Here is a 21,368-nt window from a genome sequence, read left to right as displayed (position 1 = left end):
GTCTCCCAGCAGATGTCCGGGTAGTTTAGGTCCCCCATGACTACCGCCTCTTTAGCTTTTATGGTCTCCGAGAGTTGCCTCAGGAGCCCTGCATCTATTTCTTCCCCTTGGTGTGGGGGTCTGTAACAGACCCCTACCACCAAATCCCTTTCTCCTTGCCCCCCATGTAGCCTAACCCACAATCCTTCTACTTCCTCAGCCTCGGATTCTGTCTTGATGAGGGTTGATGTATATTGCTCACTGACATAAAGTGCAACCCCCCCCCCCTTTCTTCCCCGACCTGTCCTTTCTGTACAATCTATAGCCCTCAATATGTACCGCCCAGTCATGGGATGAATCCCACCAGGTCTCTGTTAGCCCCACTAAGTCATAGGTGTTTAGTGCAAGCAGGAGCGCTAGTTCATCCTGCTTGTTCCCCATGCTCCTAGCATTAGTATATAGGCACTTGAGCCCTGCGACTGGCGCCTTTGCTGCCCCCCTGCTCCCAGTCCCATGGGGCCCATTGTTTCTTACCTTCTTGTTCCTTACCTGTTCTGTTGTGCTGGCCTCCCCATGGCTTTCAGGTTCCCAATGTTCTCCTTCTTCAGGCTGGGCTGTCCTTGTGGATGCCACATGGTTTGGTGGTCCACAGCTTCCCCTGCCCTCGTACTCCCCTCCCCCCGACGAGCCTAGTTTAAAGCCCGCCGTGTTGTTTGTCTGGTGAAAAATGGGTCATCTTCTACCAGGCTGACTCTCTTGAGGGGGTTTGCAGCTGGTCAGATGGTGAATAAGTTCCCAGATGCACTTCAATAAGTGTGCTGATACAGAGAAAAAAGCTGAAAGTAGGAAAAAATAATGTAAATTGAGCTGAGCCATCTACTATCCAAAACTACCTATCTCTACCGAAAAGATCGCATGAATCAGTGGAGGGTGTTGTTTAATCATTCCCCCTCTCTCTATCAGCCTCTGAGCCCCTGGTTAGACAAAACAGGGCTTCCCTCCCCTAAAGTGATTTTTCTTCTTCCCAGTCTTACCTCTTATCCTTGCTAACTGCACATGGGCTGCTTTAATCTCCATTTCATTTGTGGGTTGTTTTTTTAACTCTGTTGATTTAAATCAACTAAATTAACTTACTTGCATACATAGACTCTTGGTATAATGGCTTGTTTGGGATTAGTATTTCTCTGAGCTATTAAACAGGACCATCCTGATATCAGGCAGAACTGGGGAAGGAGAAAAGGAGTGGGTAATCACATCATTTCGAGAATATTTCTAAATATATCTCAATGGAAAAAAATGAATCCTGAAGAACTATAAGAATGATCCAGAAATTGTGGCAATATGTTTATATATATATGTCTGTGTGTGTTATATATATATGTGTGTGTGTATGTGTGTGTGTTTATATATATATATATGTATGTATATATATATATATATATAACAATTCTTTCAGCAGACAATATATATATGCATATATATTAATCGATGTATGTATATCCATATGCATATAAATATGCATGTATATATCTATGTGTATATATATATATATATAAACACATACATATATACATATATGAATATAAGTATACACATGTATAAACATGCACACATACATATACAGCTGCATGTATATTAACACATTACCAGTGTATTATAAATGACAATGAAAGCAATCAAAATGTATCTTATATTGATTTTACATTAGGGGAAGAGAAGATTTTTTTTTATCCTCTTCTTTACTGGAATGGTGAATGAATGCATATGTTTTAAATGAATGCTTGAATATTGCACTTTTTATAAGTTTATGTGGATGGTTTGTAGTCTGCTTGATGTGATGCAAATATATATTTTGTATTTCAAATATGATGTTTGCATTAAAAAAAAAAAGACCTTTGGAAAAATTCCTAAGGCATTATTATCGGAACAAGATAGCCAGGATATGAGGCAAAGGTGTATCATTGCTCAAGGTGTAACTAAGGGACAGGAAACACACAACAACCATACATAGTCTTCTTTTTTTTTTTTACATAACGGGGGGTTGATGTTATTTTGTTCAATATTATTTTCAAGGAGAAACCACAAATAGATTTCATGCTAGGACTGTCGCCATTTACTACATTTGTTAGTGATCTGAGAATGGGGGTGATCAGGGAAGTGGTAACATTTGCAGATGACACAGAACTACTGAGAACTACTCAGGGCCCAGAGAAACTCCACAAAACCAAAGAACTGGGCAGCATGAGAGCATATTAAACTAGCTGTTGACAAATGTGAATTTTTGCTCACTGGAAAGGATCATTTCAACTAATCATAATTATGAGTCACAACTCAGGAACAATGTCTGTTCATTCTAGTAACCACCTCAATCTTTGATCAATGTTAGATATTAAGAAAAACTTTCTCATTAGGAGGGTAGGAAGGCACTGGAACAGGTTACCCACAGAAGTTGTGGAGTCTCCGTCCTTGGAGGGTTTTAAGACTCAGCTAGACAAAGCCTTGGCTGGGAAGATCTAGTTGGGGATGGTCCTGCTGTGAGCCGAGGGTTATACTAGATGACCTCCTGAGGTCCCTTCCAACCCTCATTTGAAGGAATGAAAAAAGCAAAGAAGATTTATGGTAGGCATGAAGAATAGGCTGGAAAAGAAATGTTGATAATATGAGGATGTTGTTCTCTTTATCATTGATACACCTTTGCTTGGAACCCTGTATTAAACTCTCTTTATGGTATCTCACGAGAAACAGCAGGCGTTGAAAGGACTAACAAAAATGACTAAAGGAATGTAATGGATTATTTCAGGTGTGAAAAATGTAAACAATGGACATTGGCTAAAATATTATATTTTTTAGGGAAGTCTCCTGACATTCACTGAAGGGCTTGTATTCTATGTGCATTGTAGACATTCAAACATCTGCACACCTACCGAGTATGCTCCTGGACAAGGGGGCTAGGCTGTGGGAAAGGGGTCAGCTAAGAGGCAGGGGTTTGGGCTCTGCTGGGTAGGTGGGAAAACATTTGGATTTATGTGAGGTAGCCACAGGCTCATCTGAGCTAGGCTTGGGATGCTGCTGTGCAGAGAACAAATATTAATGACCCCAGTCCCCAGCTGAGCTGAGGACATTTAAAAATCTTAAGAACAAGATGTGGCATGTGATAGCATGGGCCGCACAAGATGGTAGGGAGAGCAAGCTGAACTACTCTCTGCAAGAGAACAATAGGATGTTCAAGTGCCACAGCCTGATGATTACAAAAGCACAGGCAAAAAATGATGACTAGTAGTGTTAGATGCCAAACATGGAGAGGGGGAACTCATATTTTACCTCAAAGTAATAGTGGTTGCCTGAAGAGGGGGAGAGCCAGGTTCTAGGCTTTCCTCATTAAGAGAATAAACCTATACCTCTTTATTTCCCACCATTGTGTCCTAATTGCCAGACCACACATTACACATTAGCTAATCTGCCTCACCTGTTCTCCTGTTAAAACTGGCCTGTTGGAGGTATGTTGGGAGAGGAAATAGCAAGCAAAGTACAAGATAGGTGGTATAGTGAGATAACATCTTCCTGAGAACTGAGACAGAAACCGTTCTCATCAAGAAACAGATAATGTTGCTTGATAGTATAAGAGGTCAAAGGACCCTGTTACTCTAATAGGAAACTCATAGCAGGCAGGTGAGCAGAAGCCAGCTGCAGAGAAGCCCAAGTTAAAATATAGAGGAGCCGCAAGCAGTCATCTGGGCCTAGATGCCTCTGAAATAAGCCACAGAGACAGAGGTAAAGGCCAACTGAGCAGGCTGAGTAAAAGCTGGGTGAGTTGGATGTCATGGGATCAGAAGGGGTGAATCCCAGCATACTAAAAACTTAGCTCTTGACTCAGAGAGAACTCAGTTAGAGAAGTGTCTGGCCCAGGACACCAAATGGGGAAGAGCTCCTCAGGGGACAGGCAGCAGGCAAGGGGAACCCAGGTAGATCTGATATCCAAGAAAGTTGGAGAGAGCCAGCAGATAGAGTGTAGGAGTTTGCTGGATCCTTGAAGGACTTCAGCTCTGGGTTCGACTACAGTTTGGTTTGTATTATCTCATAAAAGCATGGGCATGACTAAAGAGGAGGTTGGAGGTGACATGGGGGGGTTCCAGGGAAAGTACCTCAAGTTTAGAGTAGTGGGTTTAGAGTCCAGGACAGACCACTAGTCAGGGGGCAGTGGAAGAGGATATGTGCAGGCCATGAAACTATAGGGGTGCTGGCAAGGAACAGAGCATTTCAGTAGCAGACTTGTGGATCAAAATAGAGCCTGGGGCTTCTTTCAAGTTCAAAAATAACCTCTGCCTACAAACCACATGAACTTTTCTCTTTGGGCCTAGGAACCAGGTATCACTCCCCTTCATGAGCTCCCCTTCACTTTCAAATGAGGTGTAAAAGGATGAATAAAGAAGATGGCAGGTTAGTTATCAGCTATCCTGATCTTCTATAACATGGTCATATATTCATAGCCAGGACTCACATTTCAATGCAATCCCAATGAATATCTATAATGTGGTCACAGAAGCAACTGAATAGTATAGATGCATCTGAGCTCATTTTGAGCTAGGAAGCTCTGGTACTGGTAAGAATTGGCCATGGTAGCATGGACTATAGTACAGTACAATTTACCCACTTTCTCAGGAAATGTTCAAGTTTGCACTGAATTCTTTGCCGTTGGGCCTAAATTACTAGGTAGTTTAACAAGGTTCTTTGAATATCTTTTATTAGACCAACTAAATTAATTGGGAAAATTCTTCTTTGCAAAGTTTTGGGTACAAACACCCTTCTTTAGGCAGAGGGAGCATCTGCAGTCATTCTGTGCTCTTCCTGGATGGGATAGAAGCCAGAAGCCAATATGCAAGAATGGTCAGTGAAAATGCAAAGGTTAGGTAGTTGAAAGGTAACTTGGATACTTGGGCATGTCCCTGCGGTATACATGCATCTTCAAAGAACTTCGGTTAGTAATGGCCATTTATGATGTAAGCAAATAGGAAGCATAGTTCATCATCCATCAGTGATTATTGAAAGTGTGTGATAAAATTATATAAATTAAGAAGCTGTCATCCTTAATACATCAATAATTTTGCTCAGTTTAAGCAACAGTTCACTAATAATGCTGAATTCTCATGTTCTTGTTCTGATATTAGGGAACCTGAGCTATGATCAGTTCAGCTAATCCTGGAATAATTAGGATGAATGCCTCCAACCTGTTCATGTGACTTAAAAGCCTGAATCCTATTGTCCAAAGTAAGGCAGATTTTTAAATGTATTAAAAGCCAAAGGATGAAGATTTGAACCCAAATTCAAGTAACTTCTGTGGGTTTTCTGACTTAGGTGTTTCCGGCCCTGACTTCCAAGTGTGTGCCCTGGGTGGTGTGCCCTACTATCTCCATTGGATGAATAGGAAGACCTTAGAAATGCCTGAGTGATTCAGATTAGTGACTAAAGTGCTCTATATAGAGAAAGTAGTGCTAAGCACTGCCATAGTCAACTTGAAGGTTAGAGTACCAGAGGTCTCTCTGAACTCCTGCCCTCTCATGAGTTAGATGTCCAACTCAAGCTATCCATTACATACCTCTATGTGTGAATGGCAACAGAGACTTCCACTTCTGAGGGCTGCCATGGAGTGGGTAACAAAAATAAGACATTCAGAAGTGTTCTCCCAGGTGTTTGACCAATAGCTTAAAGACAGTCCACTTATCCAGGAAGTGAAAGCCATGAATGAAATCCTTTGAGAATTTGGTGATGGATTATTCAGGTTTGGGGACCAAGCTAATTTAAATTTTTCCTTTGAGTTTAAGTATCTAACTCCTATCTCTTCTTTTCTCTCTTATATCAAATAGGGAGAAAGAAGTGTGAATATCAAATGGGAGAGAGAAGTGGGAATGGATATAAAACCCTAAAAACTGATTATTTGATTGAGTTGCAAAAACAGAACATTTTCTACATATTGAAATTTTATGTTGTTAGTTTTTTAAAGAGGTCATTTTAATTTTTTTAAAAATGCTTATTTTTAACAGATCTCATCAGGCTCTTAGCACTCTTCCTCTCTCTTTATATTAAATGTCTAAGTCAAGTGTATTAAAAACCTTAACAAACAAACTCAGAGCACCGTATAGACTGTTTATCAGGTTCCCAGGTATGGAAAGGGTCAAATGAGATGATATAATGGTTCTTTTGGCTTTCCCATCTCAGAAAGTTGTAATTCATTTGAAGTGGGACACACAGAAAAATAAGGATTTGTAAATAATTCCTGACAGGACTTTTTTACTTGAATGTCATTCTGGACTTTAAATGGGATGTTGTCATCAGTTAACCACTAAGGTCAGTGGGAAGCTTAGCACACCAAGAAACCAAATGAAAAATTATTTTAGAAAATAGTTCAAGAACTGTCCATAGGCTGAGGTACAGACAGAAAAGCACCTCCTACTCCTCCAGAAACTGTAAGCAGTAAAGGGATTAAAAACTGTCCATAGCTTTGTGTGCTAAATTCTGTAGGCCAGAGAATCTCTGTGAATCATCTATTTGCACTGCCGCTATGCAAACCCTTTGTAATTCAAATCACTCCAGTAGATTTGATATAACCTGATTATATCCTGGGGGCTCAAAAGAAAATTCAGTAAATGGATGAACATGGAAATAAAACTAGAACCAAATAACACAATGCAAGATTCCTCCCTCGTTTTGGAGTTCCCTTATCTATTCTAGAGCCAGACATCAGTCTGAGAGGTGGCAGATTATGTAATCTATTCTTTCTGCCTGAGCAATGAGTGTCCTGTTCTTCATTTTCTTTAATTGGTTCCCTTAAGGACAACTGTTCTGGGCTTGAGCCCTTCAAGTTCCTGTCCCCTGTTAATGAACTAGTCCTAATAATTAGCGCCCACACACACAAATATACCTCATGCTTTAAAAAATCTCAGAACCAATTAATGTCAGGTTTTGCTTCCTTGTAAACTCATCCCAAGCATGTTTGTAGTGGGGGAGCTTTCCTGATCATACTAAAATTGCAATGAGCCTTTTAAAGTATGAGCTTTCTACAGTCTTAGGGAAATGATTTTGTCATTTGGTGCATTTGCAAGGGTTCAAAGACTAATTTTACTTCTCTGATCCTCGAAGGGGAGAAGCTAGAGTGAAGACATGGGGACACTAGCAATTCTGTTTACATCAGTGCAGCAGTACGTAGCCCAGTCTGGACATACACTTGAGGACAGCTGGGATCTATTTAACTACAGGTCCCAGGACCTTCTGGAGTAGATCTAGAGGATTACTCATGCTCACCTTCTAAGCCTCCACCCTTCTGCTGCAGTGACCACTTCTAGAGTTATAAAGGTGAGTTTTGAATGAATGAATTAACCAATGAGTTAATCTAACTCAATGATGGTGCAAGTTCACACAGACCTTCCTTTTCTTTATGACGTGAATTACAATTTAACACTGATTGAAAAATTGTTATTGTGGGATGATGTGTATTAATAAAGCCTAGCTTCTTTTTTGAGTGAAGGTTTGTATTCTATGTTTGCCCCCTCCCTTTCCCCCCCTTGCTTACTACTAGCCTTAATTTGGTTATTAGAACAAGAGATGTTTTTCTACGCTCACCCATTACTACAGTGTCTGAGCACTCCTGAAAAAACAGAAGTAGGCACTTTCCCAGCGGGAAGTTGAAAATATTATCTCAATGTCCTGCAGTACCACATTAATCAGGATGATGAATCTGTCCTGTGTTGCTAGTTCTCTTTTTTTTTTTCTGCAGGGGAAATGGATGTGCAGCTGAGAATCTTTTTTTGGCAGCTTGGTAGCAACCATTGGTGAAGTTTTTGCTCTTTGGGGTGGGTTTTTGATTTCTAGAGTTGCTTTATTATTTTTTGTTTGTTTTTCTTTTTTTAAGCAGATGTTCATGTTTCTATGTATTTATGTTGGATGCTCCAAACTGCAAAACTTCCTCTTCAGGACCAGATTTCCCCCAAATAACACTCCCAACATTAAGACCTTCAATCCAGCCCCTAAAGGACTCTGAAATAAGGCAAACCATCAAGCGTATTTAGATCCCAGTCTGATTTTTTTTCTGTGGAATATTTCAATTTCTTGCTGAAGAAATAAAATACTAAAAAACAACAACAACAAATTTTGGCTTATTTTCTATGGGAGCTGTTCATATATTCCTGCATAAAATACAGAGCCTAATAGTTAGATAGGTTAAAATACATCTTCACACCAGCCTAGGAGGCTACTAAAGTTTAGCAAAACTCATGCATCAGCAGTCTTCTCTATTGACTGCTGCTAGCCAATAAAACTTTCTGTCACTTCTCATATGCAAAGAAAATTGCATTTTTGAGTAGAGTGGGATAGATGTAAGAAAAAGAAAAGGAAGTGAGAAAAAGTAGGAAAATAAAGTATATTCACATGCAGATTTCCGAAGGAACCTAAGGGATTTAAGCGCACAACTCAGTAATATAACTCCCTTAGCTTCTTTAAAAATCCCAGTCTTGCTGTCCAGAAGGTCCTTTGTCATTTGGACAAGTGGATCATGACAGAACAAATATACTGCGTGTATGAGGAAAGCATTTCCTTTGCACATAAACTTTCAGTTTCTTGGTGTAAAAGTGAAAACCCTAAAAATCATGTTTCAGCACTTATCAGCCAAACACTGTTGATTTCTAGCAATTGAAAGCATTTTATTTTGGTTTTATTTTTCCCCTGCAGAAAATAGAGAAATTTTCCAACATAGCCTAACAACTGGTTAGATGAATCCAAAACTTGTGAACTTATCCAGAATAGAAATCTTTTAGGGCCTCTCACACCTGTCACTAGGTTACCTATTCCTTTGCTTTAACATCAACAGATAAAACATTTGAAATCAAGCTTGGATGGAGAACAGAACTGGCATCCGTGAGTTTATCCTCCTGGGATTCCCATTGGGATTGGAACTCCAGGCCTTTCTCTTCCTGGTCTTTCTGGTCACCTATGTGCTGACAATCACTGAGAACATAGTTATCATTTCTGTGGTCAAACAGAACCGTCACCTCCATAAACCCATGTACTACTTCTTAGGCAACCTGTCTTTCTTGGAAATCTGGTACATCTCGGTAACCTTGCCCAAGCTTTTGGTCAGTTTTTGGTCTCAGAACAAGAGCCTGTCTTTCTCCAGTTGCATGGCCCAGCTCTACTTCTTCATCTCCCTCATGTGTACTGAGTGCGTCCTCTTGGCTGTCATGGCCTATGACCGCTACCTGGCTGTATGCCAGCCGCTCCGCTACCCAGCCATCATGACTAACCGCCTGTGCTTTCAACTGTCAGCTTTCTCCTGGGCTGGTGGCTTCTCCATCTCACTGGTCAAAGTATACTTCATCTCACGCCTGAAATTCTGTGTCCCTGGGATCATCAACCACTTCTTCTGTGACATCTCCCCAGTGCTGAACCTCTCCTGTACTGACATGTCACTCGCAGAGACAGTGGACTTCGCACTAGCTTTGGTCATCTTGCTGATCCCACTCTTTGTCACTGTCTTCTCATACCTCTGCATTATTGCTGCCATCCTGCGCATCCCCACTGCTCAGGGGAGGCAGAAAGCCTTCTCCACCTGCACCTCCCATCTCACTGTGGTCATCATTTTCTTCTCAGCCACTATCTTCATGTATGCCCGGCCCAGAAGGATCCATCCTTTCAACCTCAACAAGGTGGTATCTATTTTTTATGCGGTAGTCACACCGGCACTGAATCCTCTGATCTACTGCCTGAGGAACAAGGAGGTGAAAGATATTCTGAGAAAAACCATAGGCAGGAACTGCTCCCTGCCCCACAGGGTTGGCATGTAGGTTGGGATTCCCAAAGAACTCAGAGGGAGGACTTTTAAGATAATAATGTTGGCCCGTAATACGGTGATAATATGCTGAAGTAGAACTCATGCATCTTGGGTTTAGTTGACAGATCAGTGACAACTTTCTTCTGTGGCATCAGGCATATGACTTGATGTACTTTGTGTCTCAGAATTTCCATCCATACAATGGGAATAATATTTCCGTACACAGACGCGCTGGAAAAGCTAACCCTATTACTGACTGTAAAGTGTTCTGCTATTGTGGTAATGAGGGTCATGTAAGGCTTTGGTGAAGGGGTATTTCCTGATATAATTTAGTAGTGGTTTGGATACTGAACTCTTACGCTCCTTTGAAAAACCTGGTCATTAGGCTGAGCATTTTCAATGCCACTACTGAGGTTTTATCAGCATTCAAAATTAGTAGGAACTAATCATCCAAATCTCTGCAATCACCCAAAGCATTTAATTCCATGAGTGATAGCCACCAACGTAGCTATGGAGTGGAAAGAATGAGCTGATTTGAAATCAGGAGAGTGGGGGTCACTTTTTGCATGACCATGAGTGATCCCGTTACCATCTTCATCTGTGAATTTGAATGGAAATATTTCTTTCATGTGCCATTTGTCTGTATAACTCTTTGAGGCATTCAAAGCCTACATTTCATCGAAATCCAGTGGGAGTTTGGCACTTAATTCCCTGTGAGATCTGAATTCCCAAACCCTGGAGTGGAAGCACTTGGGGACAAACTGTTTTCTAACACTGTATATGTACTTATATTGTGAAACACAATAGGTCTGTGATCTTAAACTTTGATCAATGTAATTACACTTTACACTACTTTGTTTTTGCTTCATATTAGAAGAAAAAATGTATTCCTAATCTCTATTTGATAAATATTTTGTGGTTTAAATACAACAGTTCGTTTCAATTCAGGCACAGTTGCTGTTCTTTCCCAGTTTCAAACATAAGCACAGTTAAGGACATTGAGAAGTAGACTTCACCTGGTGCCCCTTTAACCTTGTTTCCTTTTTTTCTTTTTATCCCACTGACGGCCTCCTTATTCTTGGAAAACGTGGTTTTATCTCTATTATTAGGGGTATGTGCAATGGGCTGTATTTGATTCGGATTTGGATTTGGCCCAAATTGGGAACAGTGATTCGATTCATTGATTCGGATCACTGTCCCTGATTCAATATGGCCGAATCCGAATCTGAAGATTCAATGTTGATTCAGAGAATCAGCGATTCGGCCATAGACACAGCTTTAAATGTTTTTTCTACATACCTCAAGGTACCAGGCACAGTTCGTGAATGTTGTGATGCTGGGGTGGATGGAGCATCCCAGAGGAGCATGGGAGGCCCCCCACATGCTCAGCGGTGAACCCAGAAGTGAACTGGAAGTACTTCCTGTCCACTTCTGGGTCTGCCACTGTGTGTGCAAGGGAGCCCCCTGCACCTCCCTGGGCCCCTTGCATCTCCCTGATCTACCACAGGGGTCCCAGGGTGCCCCCCCAGACCCAGAAAGCACCAGTAGCCAAGCTGAGGGGTGAGGGGGACCCCCCTGTGTACTCCCCAGCAGACCCGGAAGTGGACAACAACAACAAAATGAGTCAACAATGTGGGACATGGTTTGAATTTGTCCTCAAGGGCATTCGTTGTCATTGCAAAGGCTCCACTGGTATAGGTTTGAGGTACAGTGATGCTGGCCAGTTAAGAAATGGTTGAGAAGTGTTCAATAATGGTATGGCCAGTTAAATCCTGGTAGACTGACTTTAGGGTCAGGGATGATGTCGTGATTGATTGGTGCTTGTGCTGACCATTTATCATGCCATCAAGTAAGTAAAGAAAAGTTGAACAATTTTTAAAGGATGAACCATATTGGGCATCTTGAGGAGGGCCAAGCCATTAGTCTTGCCATTGAATTGCCCATTGAAGGAAGCCCTGGGTAGGGCTCTTAATCTGTGAGGGTCTTTCAGAAGGACTCAGGATGCTGCATATGTGTTTTAGAGACTTTCATACTGAGAAACAGTGATCTCTTTAAGATTCACATATGAAGACAGTAAGAAGGTATTTTCTTTGGTCATTTATTATTACCAGGGATCCTGGTGTTCTCTGGTTTTAAAAAATCCCCAATTTTTTAATTAAAAAATAGTAACCCAAAATCCACATTTTTCCATGATTAAAAGGAAACACCACTAATATTCTCTATATAGTGGTGTTTCATTGTGATCATGGAAAAATGTGGATTTTGGGTTACATTTTTTAATCCAAAAATTGGGGATTTTTCTTTATCCTAGAGAAATCCAGGATCCCTCTTTATTACAGTTCCTGGCTTTCCTAAAACTTACAGTGGTGACTACTGGATCATATGAGTCCTGGATCACATAATTAATAGTATTTATGCCTACATCTAGTGCCTGAGTTTTCCAACTGAGATGGGGGCTCTTTTCCACTAAGCACCAAGCACACAAAGTGAGAAATAGTCATCCTTTCCCAAAGACCTTGGCATCAACATGGACAAGAGAAATAGGTGGTTCGTGTTTAGTCAAACTGGAGCCCCGGTATGCAGCACCCCATTAACTACATTTCCCTCCCTCCCTCCCTCCCTTGGTATGATGCCTTACTCACAGCTGAAAGCGAGTGACCATTCCTCCATGGGATGCCTTTCTTTGTAAAATGCAGACTGAAGAATTCCACATGGAAGGGTTGACTTTGCGATACTGTTTTAGATGCTTTTCTGAACAATATGGAGAGTAGGGTTGCCAACTCTGACTGAAGCTATTCCAGGAGACTTTTTTTCCCCAACATGATGTAATGTCATTAATTGTACTGTTCAACCTGTTCACAATATCAATTTCCCGGATTGCTTTCAATAGTCATTGGGAGATCGATGGCAATTCTGGTAGACTCCCGGCAAATCCAGGAGGGTTCGCAAGCCCAAAGGAGAGTGTGAAAATAGAGTAGTCCTCACTTTGAATGCCATTCTGTGCTGAAAAATGCCATATTTTGGCAAAAATTCTACTAGAAATATTGCCCAAATTTTTCTCTACTGAAAATTTCCACTTGTGGGAAATGTTGCAGGGTTTACTTTTCTTTCACATTCCCTCCTACCTGGGAGAATCTGTAGGACTCAATAAGGAGTATGGTCTCCCCATCTGGGGCGAGTTAGGTGCCTCAAGGTAGTCCTCAGTATAGCCAGTATGCTGAGCCTGGTAGAAGGTGGAGCTTACAACCCCTACGCCTTCTCACCTAGTTACACACCTCATTCTGATGAGGATGTACAACCCCAGATGCAAAACAAAGCAGGAAATATCACTGTGTCAGTTTATGAATCCAGAATACAGCCACATCTGGGGCACTGCATGCAGTTCTGGTCACCCCATCACAAGAAGCACAGGGTAGAGCTAGAAATACAGAGAAGCGTGGCAAAGATGATCATAGCAATAGACCTGGTTTGACATAAGGAGAGACCAGGAAGGCTAGGACATTTCTGGTTGGTCTTATGATGGATCCTAGTCGCCCGGCGCTATTATTTTATAGATGACAGAGATCTATAAAAACAAGAATGATGTGAGAAAAGTGGCTTGGCAAGTGTCCTTCACTGTATGACCCAGGTGCCATTTAGACATTTTTGGCATTTAGTAGTACAGGTCATTCCCCACAGCACTTGAGATACAGTATAAGCACATCTCCTCAAGCAGGGAATGAATATGCATTGCCTTCCTCTGTAGCAGGGTAGGCATGGGCCTCTTCCTTGGACCTTTCACCTGTAATTGGAATTGTTCTCTCCATTAATTGTAGTGCTTGAAGCAGAAATGGCAAATAACTGAGTACATCATTGGGGGATAAAACTGGATGTGTGGAGGACAGTAATGTTGACTAGTTTCCTAAAACACCTAGCACTGAAATGCACAGTGATCCATGATACCCCAAAACACAACTGAGAAAGAGCCCTTTATGGTGGTGGAGTTATGGTGTAGAAAGCCAGGGAACTGGGACAACCATAGAATTAGTTATACTGATGCAACAGGAAAATCCCATCTGAGTAAATCTGTTAGGGTGGCTATATTTGGATCTTGGGGGGCACTGGATTTGCAGCTGAATAAAGGCATGACCTGTGGCCTAGCAGAGCTGCTAACCATTAGGCCTGTGTGAGTAGGCAGCTATTCAATCCAGCTTTGGATTCGGCCACTTTAGATACCAGAGATCCAATCTGGAGCTTCGGACCAGGTTTCTGCTTCGATCTGGACTTAAGTGGCTCCAAAGCTTTGGAGCTGCCTCGGAGATCCGGCCATAGGGTATAATGGGGAATCAATGAACTATCTATAACTTTGTTGGTTTTTGTCTGATTTAGAGGAAACATGTAGGGATGATAGCCTCTGATGTGAGCATGAAGTCTACCACATTTCAAGAAGATCGGTACAGGGGTTTGGGAGGAACTGTACCCCAAATTCTTGAAAGCAAAACTCATGTCACGTTATATGTGTTACACCACAGGGGGGTGCAAACTGCAGGGGTGGTAGCCCCTGATGAGGCCACAAATCCTGCCAAGTTTCAAGAAGATTTCATAGATTTCATAGATTTCATAGACATTAGGGCTGGAAGGGACCTCGGAAGATCATCGAGTCCAGCCCCCCGCCCAAAGGGCAGGACGTCAGCTGGAGTCATAGGATCCCAGCAAGATAAGCATCCAGTTTCATCTTGAAGGTGTTCAATGAAGGCACTTGAACAACCTCCGGCGGCAGGCTGTTCCAGACCTTGGGGGCTCGGACAGTAAAGAAATTCTTCCTTATGTCCAGCCTGAAACGATCTTGTAGTAGTTTGTGACCATTCGTCCTCGTCATCCCTTGGGGCGCTCTGGTGAACAAATGTTCAAATGTTCGGTGCAGGGGTTTGGGGAGAACTGCACCTCACACTGCTGACAGGCAAAACACATGGCATAGATGATCCTGTGTATGTTAAGGCGCAGCGGGCTGAAAACATGCTCTCTACAGAGTCTACCACTTTTGCAAGTTTCCTCCAAATCAAACAAAAAACAATGAAGTTATTGATATTTAATTGACTCCCCATTATACCCTATGGCCGGCGCTCCGAAGCGGCTCCGAAGCTTTTCTGAAGCACTTCAGAAGCTCCAAATCACTTCGGAAAGCCTAATGAAGTCAGCACTTGGATCTGGACATAATTCTTTGGACACCAAAGAATCTGAAGCTGCTCCGGATCTGAAGCAGGGTCCAAAGCCTCGCACAGCCCTACTAACCATAAGGCAAAATTATATATTAAAAGTAAAATTGCAAGATGCTTAGGCAAGCAGATTTTGCTTATGAATGCTTATGCTAAGCCAGCCATTTGCTTATGCTAAGTACCCATCTTAACTGTGTCAACCATTTTTAAGTGAGTCTGTGTGAGTCTGCATGCTGTGAATGAGGTGAATCCTTAGAAATGTAGAAGATGGTAGAATATGGAACAGAAAAAACAGACTGGAATGTGGAAGACAACATGTAATTGGTAACAGGATCTGAAATGAACATATGCAAAAGGGTGAATAGTGATTAGTGAAGAAGCTTCCAGGTTTTGGTCAAAGTCTGCTCAGTGACTGAAGAAGTATGATGAAGGTCTTAGACGTGCGCTCTTAGCAAAAAGGCATGTAAATGAATAAAATGCATAGGCAATTCCATGCTAAGCAAGTAAACAGTAAACAGAGGTGGAGCTTGAAAGGGGAGATGATATAGTGAACCAAAGGAGGGGGTGAAGAAGAGTTGAATGTTAACAAGCATGAAGCAAAGTGTATAAAAAACTATTGTTTGTGGTAGGTCCCCGGTTTGCTAGTTTTTTGGCAACTTTTCCCGAAGTTGTCTCCATTCTGAATAAAGCTGTTGCAAGCAACGTGTGCTGATGTTTGCTCCCTGCTTGCTCTGGCTAATGAGCAGACCCATGAGCAATTGGATCATCATCTCCCTAGTCATTGGGTGCTGCATGGAGTCAGGGTCTAAAAAAACCCATCAGTGAGTTCCTGAAGATTGGAGGGCCTAAAGAAAATCAGGTGGGCACATTCTGGAGCACCCCATATACCTCATGAATTGCAGGTCCAGTGGTAGATCAGTTGACAGTGAACTGGATGGTCAACAGAGGTTCCAAATTACATATCAGTACTAGCTTTTCCGTGTTGAAAAGTGCTCACATACTGGTTGTTCTGTCTCAACTCTGCATGGATCTTGAGGAATACAGTCCATGCATGGCTATGAGTCACCGACACATCAGGGTAACAACATTTAGTCTACAGTTTATCTACTAAGTGTTCTTTTCCTGCTCTACGATGAAAGCCTTTAGCCACTCTAAAAGTAGCATTCAAATTAGGGTTAAAATACAGAATGGTATTCATAGAAAAAGCAGTTAATAACCTGAGCCAGATACTTATCCTAATCTGTCACAAGTTCACCATGTCTAGCACCAGTAAACAACTCATTTAAGGCTTGATGTTTCCCTAGCTTTTCCTCTGAGATTCAGTGTTTATCTCCCAATTAATTGTCTTCTGAGGTTACATTTGTTTTCACCTTTTCAAAGTTTTGCATTCTTTGGGGCCATTCTATTGAGAGTAGTGCTATGGAGTTTAGCAGTCTCATCATATTAACATGATTGTGTGTTCCCTGGAGAAAATTAATACACCAGCCACTTTCACTACTTATTCATTTCATGGACTCAGCAGTAGATGTATTAAACAGCATGCCATTTGCTTGTATAGAGAGTAACTAGTGAATCAGGAGAAACATGAATACTGATACTGGATACAAGGCAAGAAGCTATAACTCTGTCAGCCAAGAGAGAGAAATATATATTGATCTCCTCCCTTAGAGATGCAAGAATCAGGGATAGACAACAATCTACATGACCCTGTCCAGATGCATGTGATGCTGAATTGAGAGGAGATGGGTGAAATACAAGCTTTGAGTGAGATAAATACTTCTTTGTCACTTTTATATCAATTCATCATAGATTGGTAATGTTGAGGTAATGATGTGATGATGTTGCAGTGTGGTGGCCCGAGACACACGTGTGAGAGAAGTTATATGTTTATAGGTGGCCCAAGAAAAATATCACCAACAAGAATTCTTGCCTAATTCATGATATTCATATTTAGAGAAAAAAAGAATACTGAAGATTCAGTTTTTCACACTGCCTAGGTAGAGACTTTTATTACACTGGAGATATATTCATTCCATTTTTTTCCCCCACAAATCAAGGTCTAGAAAAAAAGATAATGATTCCAAGAAGTCTGTCCCCAACTTTTTTAGTCTTTTTCAACTGTTGGTTTCATTTCCATTTTTTACTTCTTTCCTTCCCTTTTCTTGATTGCCCAGAGGAGGTTTGGGATAAATGAAGCCAGAACAGCAAATAGTGAAAAAATCATGTTAAACTTGTCTGTGCCTAAAGTAATTAAATAGTTCTGGTCCTTAGACACTTTTGGTAATTGTATGTTGTCACGGCGGGGTCCTATAGGAGGGCCGTGATCTCCTTAAGGCCCTCTCTCCTTGCCAATTCGGCCCAAGGACACCCTCGATTCTCGCCCACCACGTCTTTGCTGTTTAAAATATGTTGGGAGGCTGCCTTACGACTCCCTGGGCATGGATAGATGGGGAGCTCTGTCCCTGTGTGTTCCCGGACCCCCTGGGGGTCTCCCGGTATGATGGGTACTCCTCAGGCACCCTAGACTTATGGGCTACGCGTGGCTCCTACCAACCCCTAATACCACGCCCCAAGCCTCGCTGATGGGATAGACATTGTCCGGTCACAATACACACATGCCCACTCTCTCGGGCCTTCTCTAACGTGTCACCCCTCTCGGGGCTCTCGGTGTGCCCACTCTGGGCTCTCTCTCTAAAATATCATCCCTCCTTGGGACTCTTGTCCACTCTGGGACTTCCTATCGGGCCCTACGGTCTCTAAGGCCCACCGCACTTCTTCCCCCTTTTCTGGGCGCTGTGCCGCTATCCCCTTTTCTTGGGGACCACCGCAGCACCCTGTCCCTCGGGCTTATCGCACTGCTATCCCTCTTTGCTGGGGACCACCGCAGCACCACCCTTTTTCTGGGACGCTGCACTGCTAACCCTCTTTTGTGGGGTCCACTGCAGCACCCTGCCCCCTGTCCTGGGTTTTCCTGCAGTGTAGGCCTGTCACCGGGCCCGCCACAGCCGTCCTGGGCTTCTCAATATTGCCCCCTTATTCTCAATATTGCCCTTGCTCTCGGGCTTCTTAACACACTGCCCCCTGTCTAGGGCTCACCATACCCATGCTGGGCTTTTAAATGCCCTTCCCTGGGCCTGGGGTGTTTGCACCCCGCACCGCTGCGCCCTCTTTAGCGCTAGGCTGCGGCCTCACTGGTGCTAGGGCCCCCACGTCACTGTGGGTCCCTTTATGAGGTTAATGCGCCCTCTTGGCACTAGGGCCCCACCCCTCTGGGGTCCCTATGAGGCCTCCTCCAACCCCTATAGCCTCACCCAAACCACCGGTGTAATAACACCAATGCAAACGCAAAACACAAGCCTCTAGGCTATAACATAACTATAAGCCCCCTGGCTATAACTTAGCATCAGGGCTCAAGCCTCCAGAGCTATCACGAGCTATACTTGAGATCAGGCTTCTACCTATAACCCAACTAAGGGAGCTCCTGCCTCTCCAGCTGCTGCCAGGGGACTGGCAGCCTGGCTTCAGCCCTGGGCTTTATAAGGGCCAGGCCCTGCCCCCTTCTGACCAGCTGATTCTTATTAGTTGTCCCGGCAACTCGCAGCTGTGCTCATTAGTGTCCTGCCAGGGCTCTCTCTCCCTGGCAGTTTCTCCCCTCTAGGAGCAGGAGCACCGAGGTGCGCCGCGACACATGTAAATGCAGCTTCTGGTGCAGTAAAGTGGAAATATCACTACTTGAAAAAGAATCCCTCCATTTTGGGAACTCTGTGTACAAGGTGTAAAACTGGGGAGATTTGACCTCCAATACCTGTGCTGAATCAGATTGGATGGTTTGATTGGAATGTTTATCAAAATGTATTACTTTTATGATTTCATTTTGGAAAGAAAATAAATTAGGTACCATAAAGTTGCATATTAAAATTGCTGTACAGAGATTTATAGACAACATTTTTTTAGACCTTGATTTTCAGTGCAAGAGCATGAAGACAATGAAAGAAAGGGGAGCATACATCACTTCAGTACCATCAAGCATATTTGCACTTCATGGTATTCATTCCAGGTCTCAATCCTGTGTGAGTTTTGGACAGGGACAGGCACACACATGATCATTTATGCTCACCTCTAAAATGCTTCCTATTAAATTGAGAAGGAATTACTCTGTTAATAGGCATGACGTAGAAATACGTCACCTATCTTTCCTTTTCATGTAAAAAATCAAATATTGAAAAAAAAAAGTTCTATTTTAATTTTATTTAAATTTGGGTTTTCAAATACTTTTTTTCTTCCAGCAATGCAATCCTAACACACTTATTTTCTGATATAAGAAGCTATAGATTCAGTTGCCCTTTTGTTCCAGAAACAAACAAACAAAATAATTGGAAGACTTTTTAGTTCCAGCAACTTAATAAAAATTGATATAAGATTGAAAAATTTCAGGTGCAAAATTGTGGGAAAAGAAAAGAAATAAGCAAAAAAGACCAAAAGACGGAAAACAAAACCCCATATAATTGTTTCAGACATTATAGATAGATAGGTTTAGACCATATCATTATATATGTAGATCTCTTTCTCTCTTTCTGTGTGTGTGTACAGACATAGATCTATATCTATAGATCTATGTGTAATGATAAATATTTCTTTTTCTCTAGAAAGAGCATATTTTCTGGAAAATATAATGTAATCTGAAATCTAATTTTCCAATTAAAATGCTTTGATAAATACTTCTCAGTCATCCCTAGTCAAGAGCATGGCAGATAAAAAAAACTATATTAGTACCCGGTTCTATGGTCCTATAGGCAAAGGTTATTTTCATCTGTCACCTTATATATCACATTGCGTCATCCTAATATTAAGCAAATTGGAAAGCTGGGATGAAACTTAAAAACAGAATATGGATTGGGTAAGAAAATTTTTGGACAGCACCAGAGTTAAACTTACAACCGTTCCATTCAGCATTTTGTTGTACAACCTGCATAGTATGGTTTATTCATTTCTATTTAGATACAAATTGAATTGCATTCTAGGTTAAAGCTATAGCCCTCCAATTAAATTTACTTTTTTTTCTGTACCTTCTTTGATGCAGTCAGTTGCACACATAGGATGGAGTAATCAAACGTCCATCATGGAATTCATCCTCCTGGGATTTGGGAATATCTCTGAAATGCAAATCCCTCTCTTCCTGATGTTTCTACTGATTTATCTTGTGACCATCTCTGGGAATATCCTCATTGTTACACTAGTTATGGTGGATCAGCACCTTCACACTCCCATGTACTTTTTCCTGGGGAACTTGTCATGCTTGGAGACCTGCTACAGCTCCATCATCCTGCCCAGGTTGCTGGCCAGCCTCTTGAGTGGGGAGAAAACCACTTCTGTCAGAGATTGCTTCTCACAGTTTTATTGCTTTGGTGATCTAGTAGCAACAGAATGCTTCCTGCTGGCAGTGATGTCTTGCGATCGGTATTTAGCAATATGCAATCCACTCTGTTATGCCGTTATTATGAATGGCAGGGTTTGCACCCAGCTAGCAGCTTATTGTTGGACAGGTGGCTTTCTGAGCAGCACCACAGTAATCATTTTAATGTCAGAACTAAAGTTTTGTAGCGCCAATGAAATCGACCATTTCTTTTGTGATTTCTCACCCATAGTGAAACTCTCATGTACTGACACCAAACTTGTAGAATTTTTGGTCATCACACTGTCTTCAATATCTTCACTGATCCCATTTTTGCTAACCCTGACATCCTATGCTTGCATCATAAGCACTATCTTGAGAATCAGTTCCACATCTGGGAGGCAAAAGGCCTTCTCTACCTGCTCCTCTCACCTTGTCATTGTTGCAACCTATTATGGGACCCTGTTTATTGTCTATTTGGTTCCAACAGACTATGTTTCAAAGAGCTTACACAAAGTGTTCTCGGTCTTTTACACTGTCCTCACTCCCATGCTCAACCCACTCGTCTACAGCCTTAGAAACAAAGAGGTGAACGAAGCCCTGAGAAGAGCTCTCAATAAAATATATGGTTTTGCAAGATTTCCATTCATAAAATTTAACCAGAGTGATATGAACTAGTGTCTTTAACTGACTAACTGTAGCAGGTTTTGGAAGAGTCAGCTTTTGGCTAATTACAACAGAAAAAAAGGGACTCAATGAATCTATGAAATCAAGCTGAAATTTTCATAGGATCCCGTGAGTGTTTAAAATAATTCACTGTATTCTTGGACTGCCAACAAACCTTTGGAAAGTCACTTGATGCAGGGTTTTCAAAGCGCTTTAAGGGCATTAAACACTGATGGTCTGTCCTGAGGCAAAATTTTCATGCTGATGCTAAATCTGCTGATCAGTTTGATACTGGATGTGTGAGCAAGACCTGACAATC

At 42.0% G+C, this 21,368-nt stretch overlaps 2 protein-coding genes across 2 annotated transcripts; both read left to right on the top strand.

The window, feature by feature from the left end:
- The first annotated feature begins 8,861 nt into the window (after positions 1 to 8,861).
- On the top strand, positions 8,862 to 9,809 carry LOC132243665 (olfactory receptor 6B1-like). Its single transcript, XM_059714058.1, has one exon. The coding sequence runs from the start codon at positions 8,862 to 8,864 to the stop codon at positions 9,807 to 9,809; it is 948 nt and encodes a 315-aa protein (XP_059570041.1).
- A 10,256-nt stretch (positions 9,810 to 20,065) lies between these two features.
- LOC132243664 (olfactory receptor 5V1-like) lies at positions 20,066 to 21,061 on the top strand. The gene has a single exon (XM_059714057.1). The coding sequence runs from the start codon at positions 20,066 to 20,068 to the stop codon at positions 21,059 to 21,061; it is 996 nt and encodes a 331-aa protein (XP_059570040.1).
- Positions 21,062 to 21,368: the final 307 nt, after the last annotated feature.

Source organism: Alligator mississippiensis, chromosome 11, assembly GCF_030867095.1.
Source record: "Alligator mississippiensis isolate rAllMis1 chromosome 11, rAllMis1, whole genome shotgun sequence".
Classification (NCBI taxonomy): domain Eukaryota; kingdom Metazoa; phylum Chordata; order Crocodylia; family Alligatoridae; genus Alligator; species Alligator mississippiensis.
The sequence above is the reverse complement of the archived record's forward strand: the minus strand, read 5'-3'. Positions and strand labels throughout refer to the sequence as shown.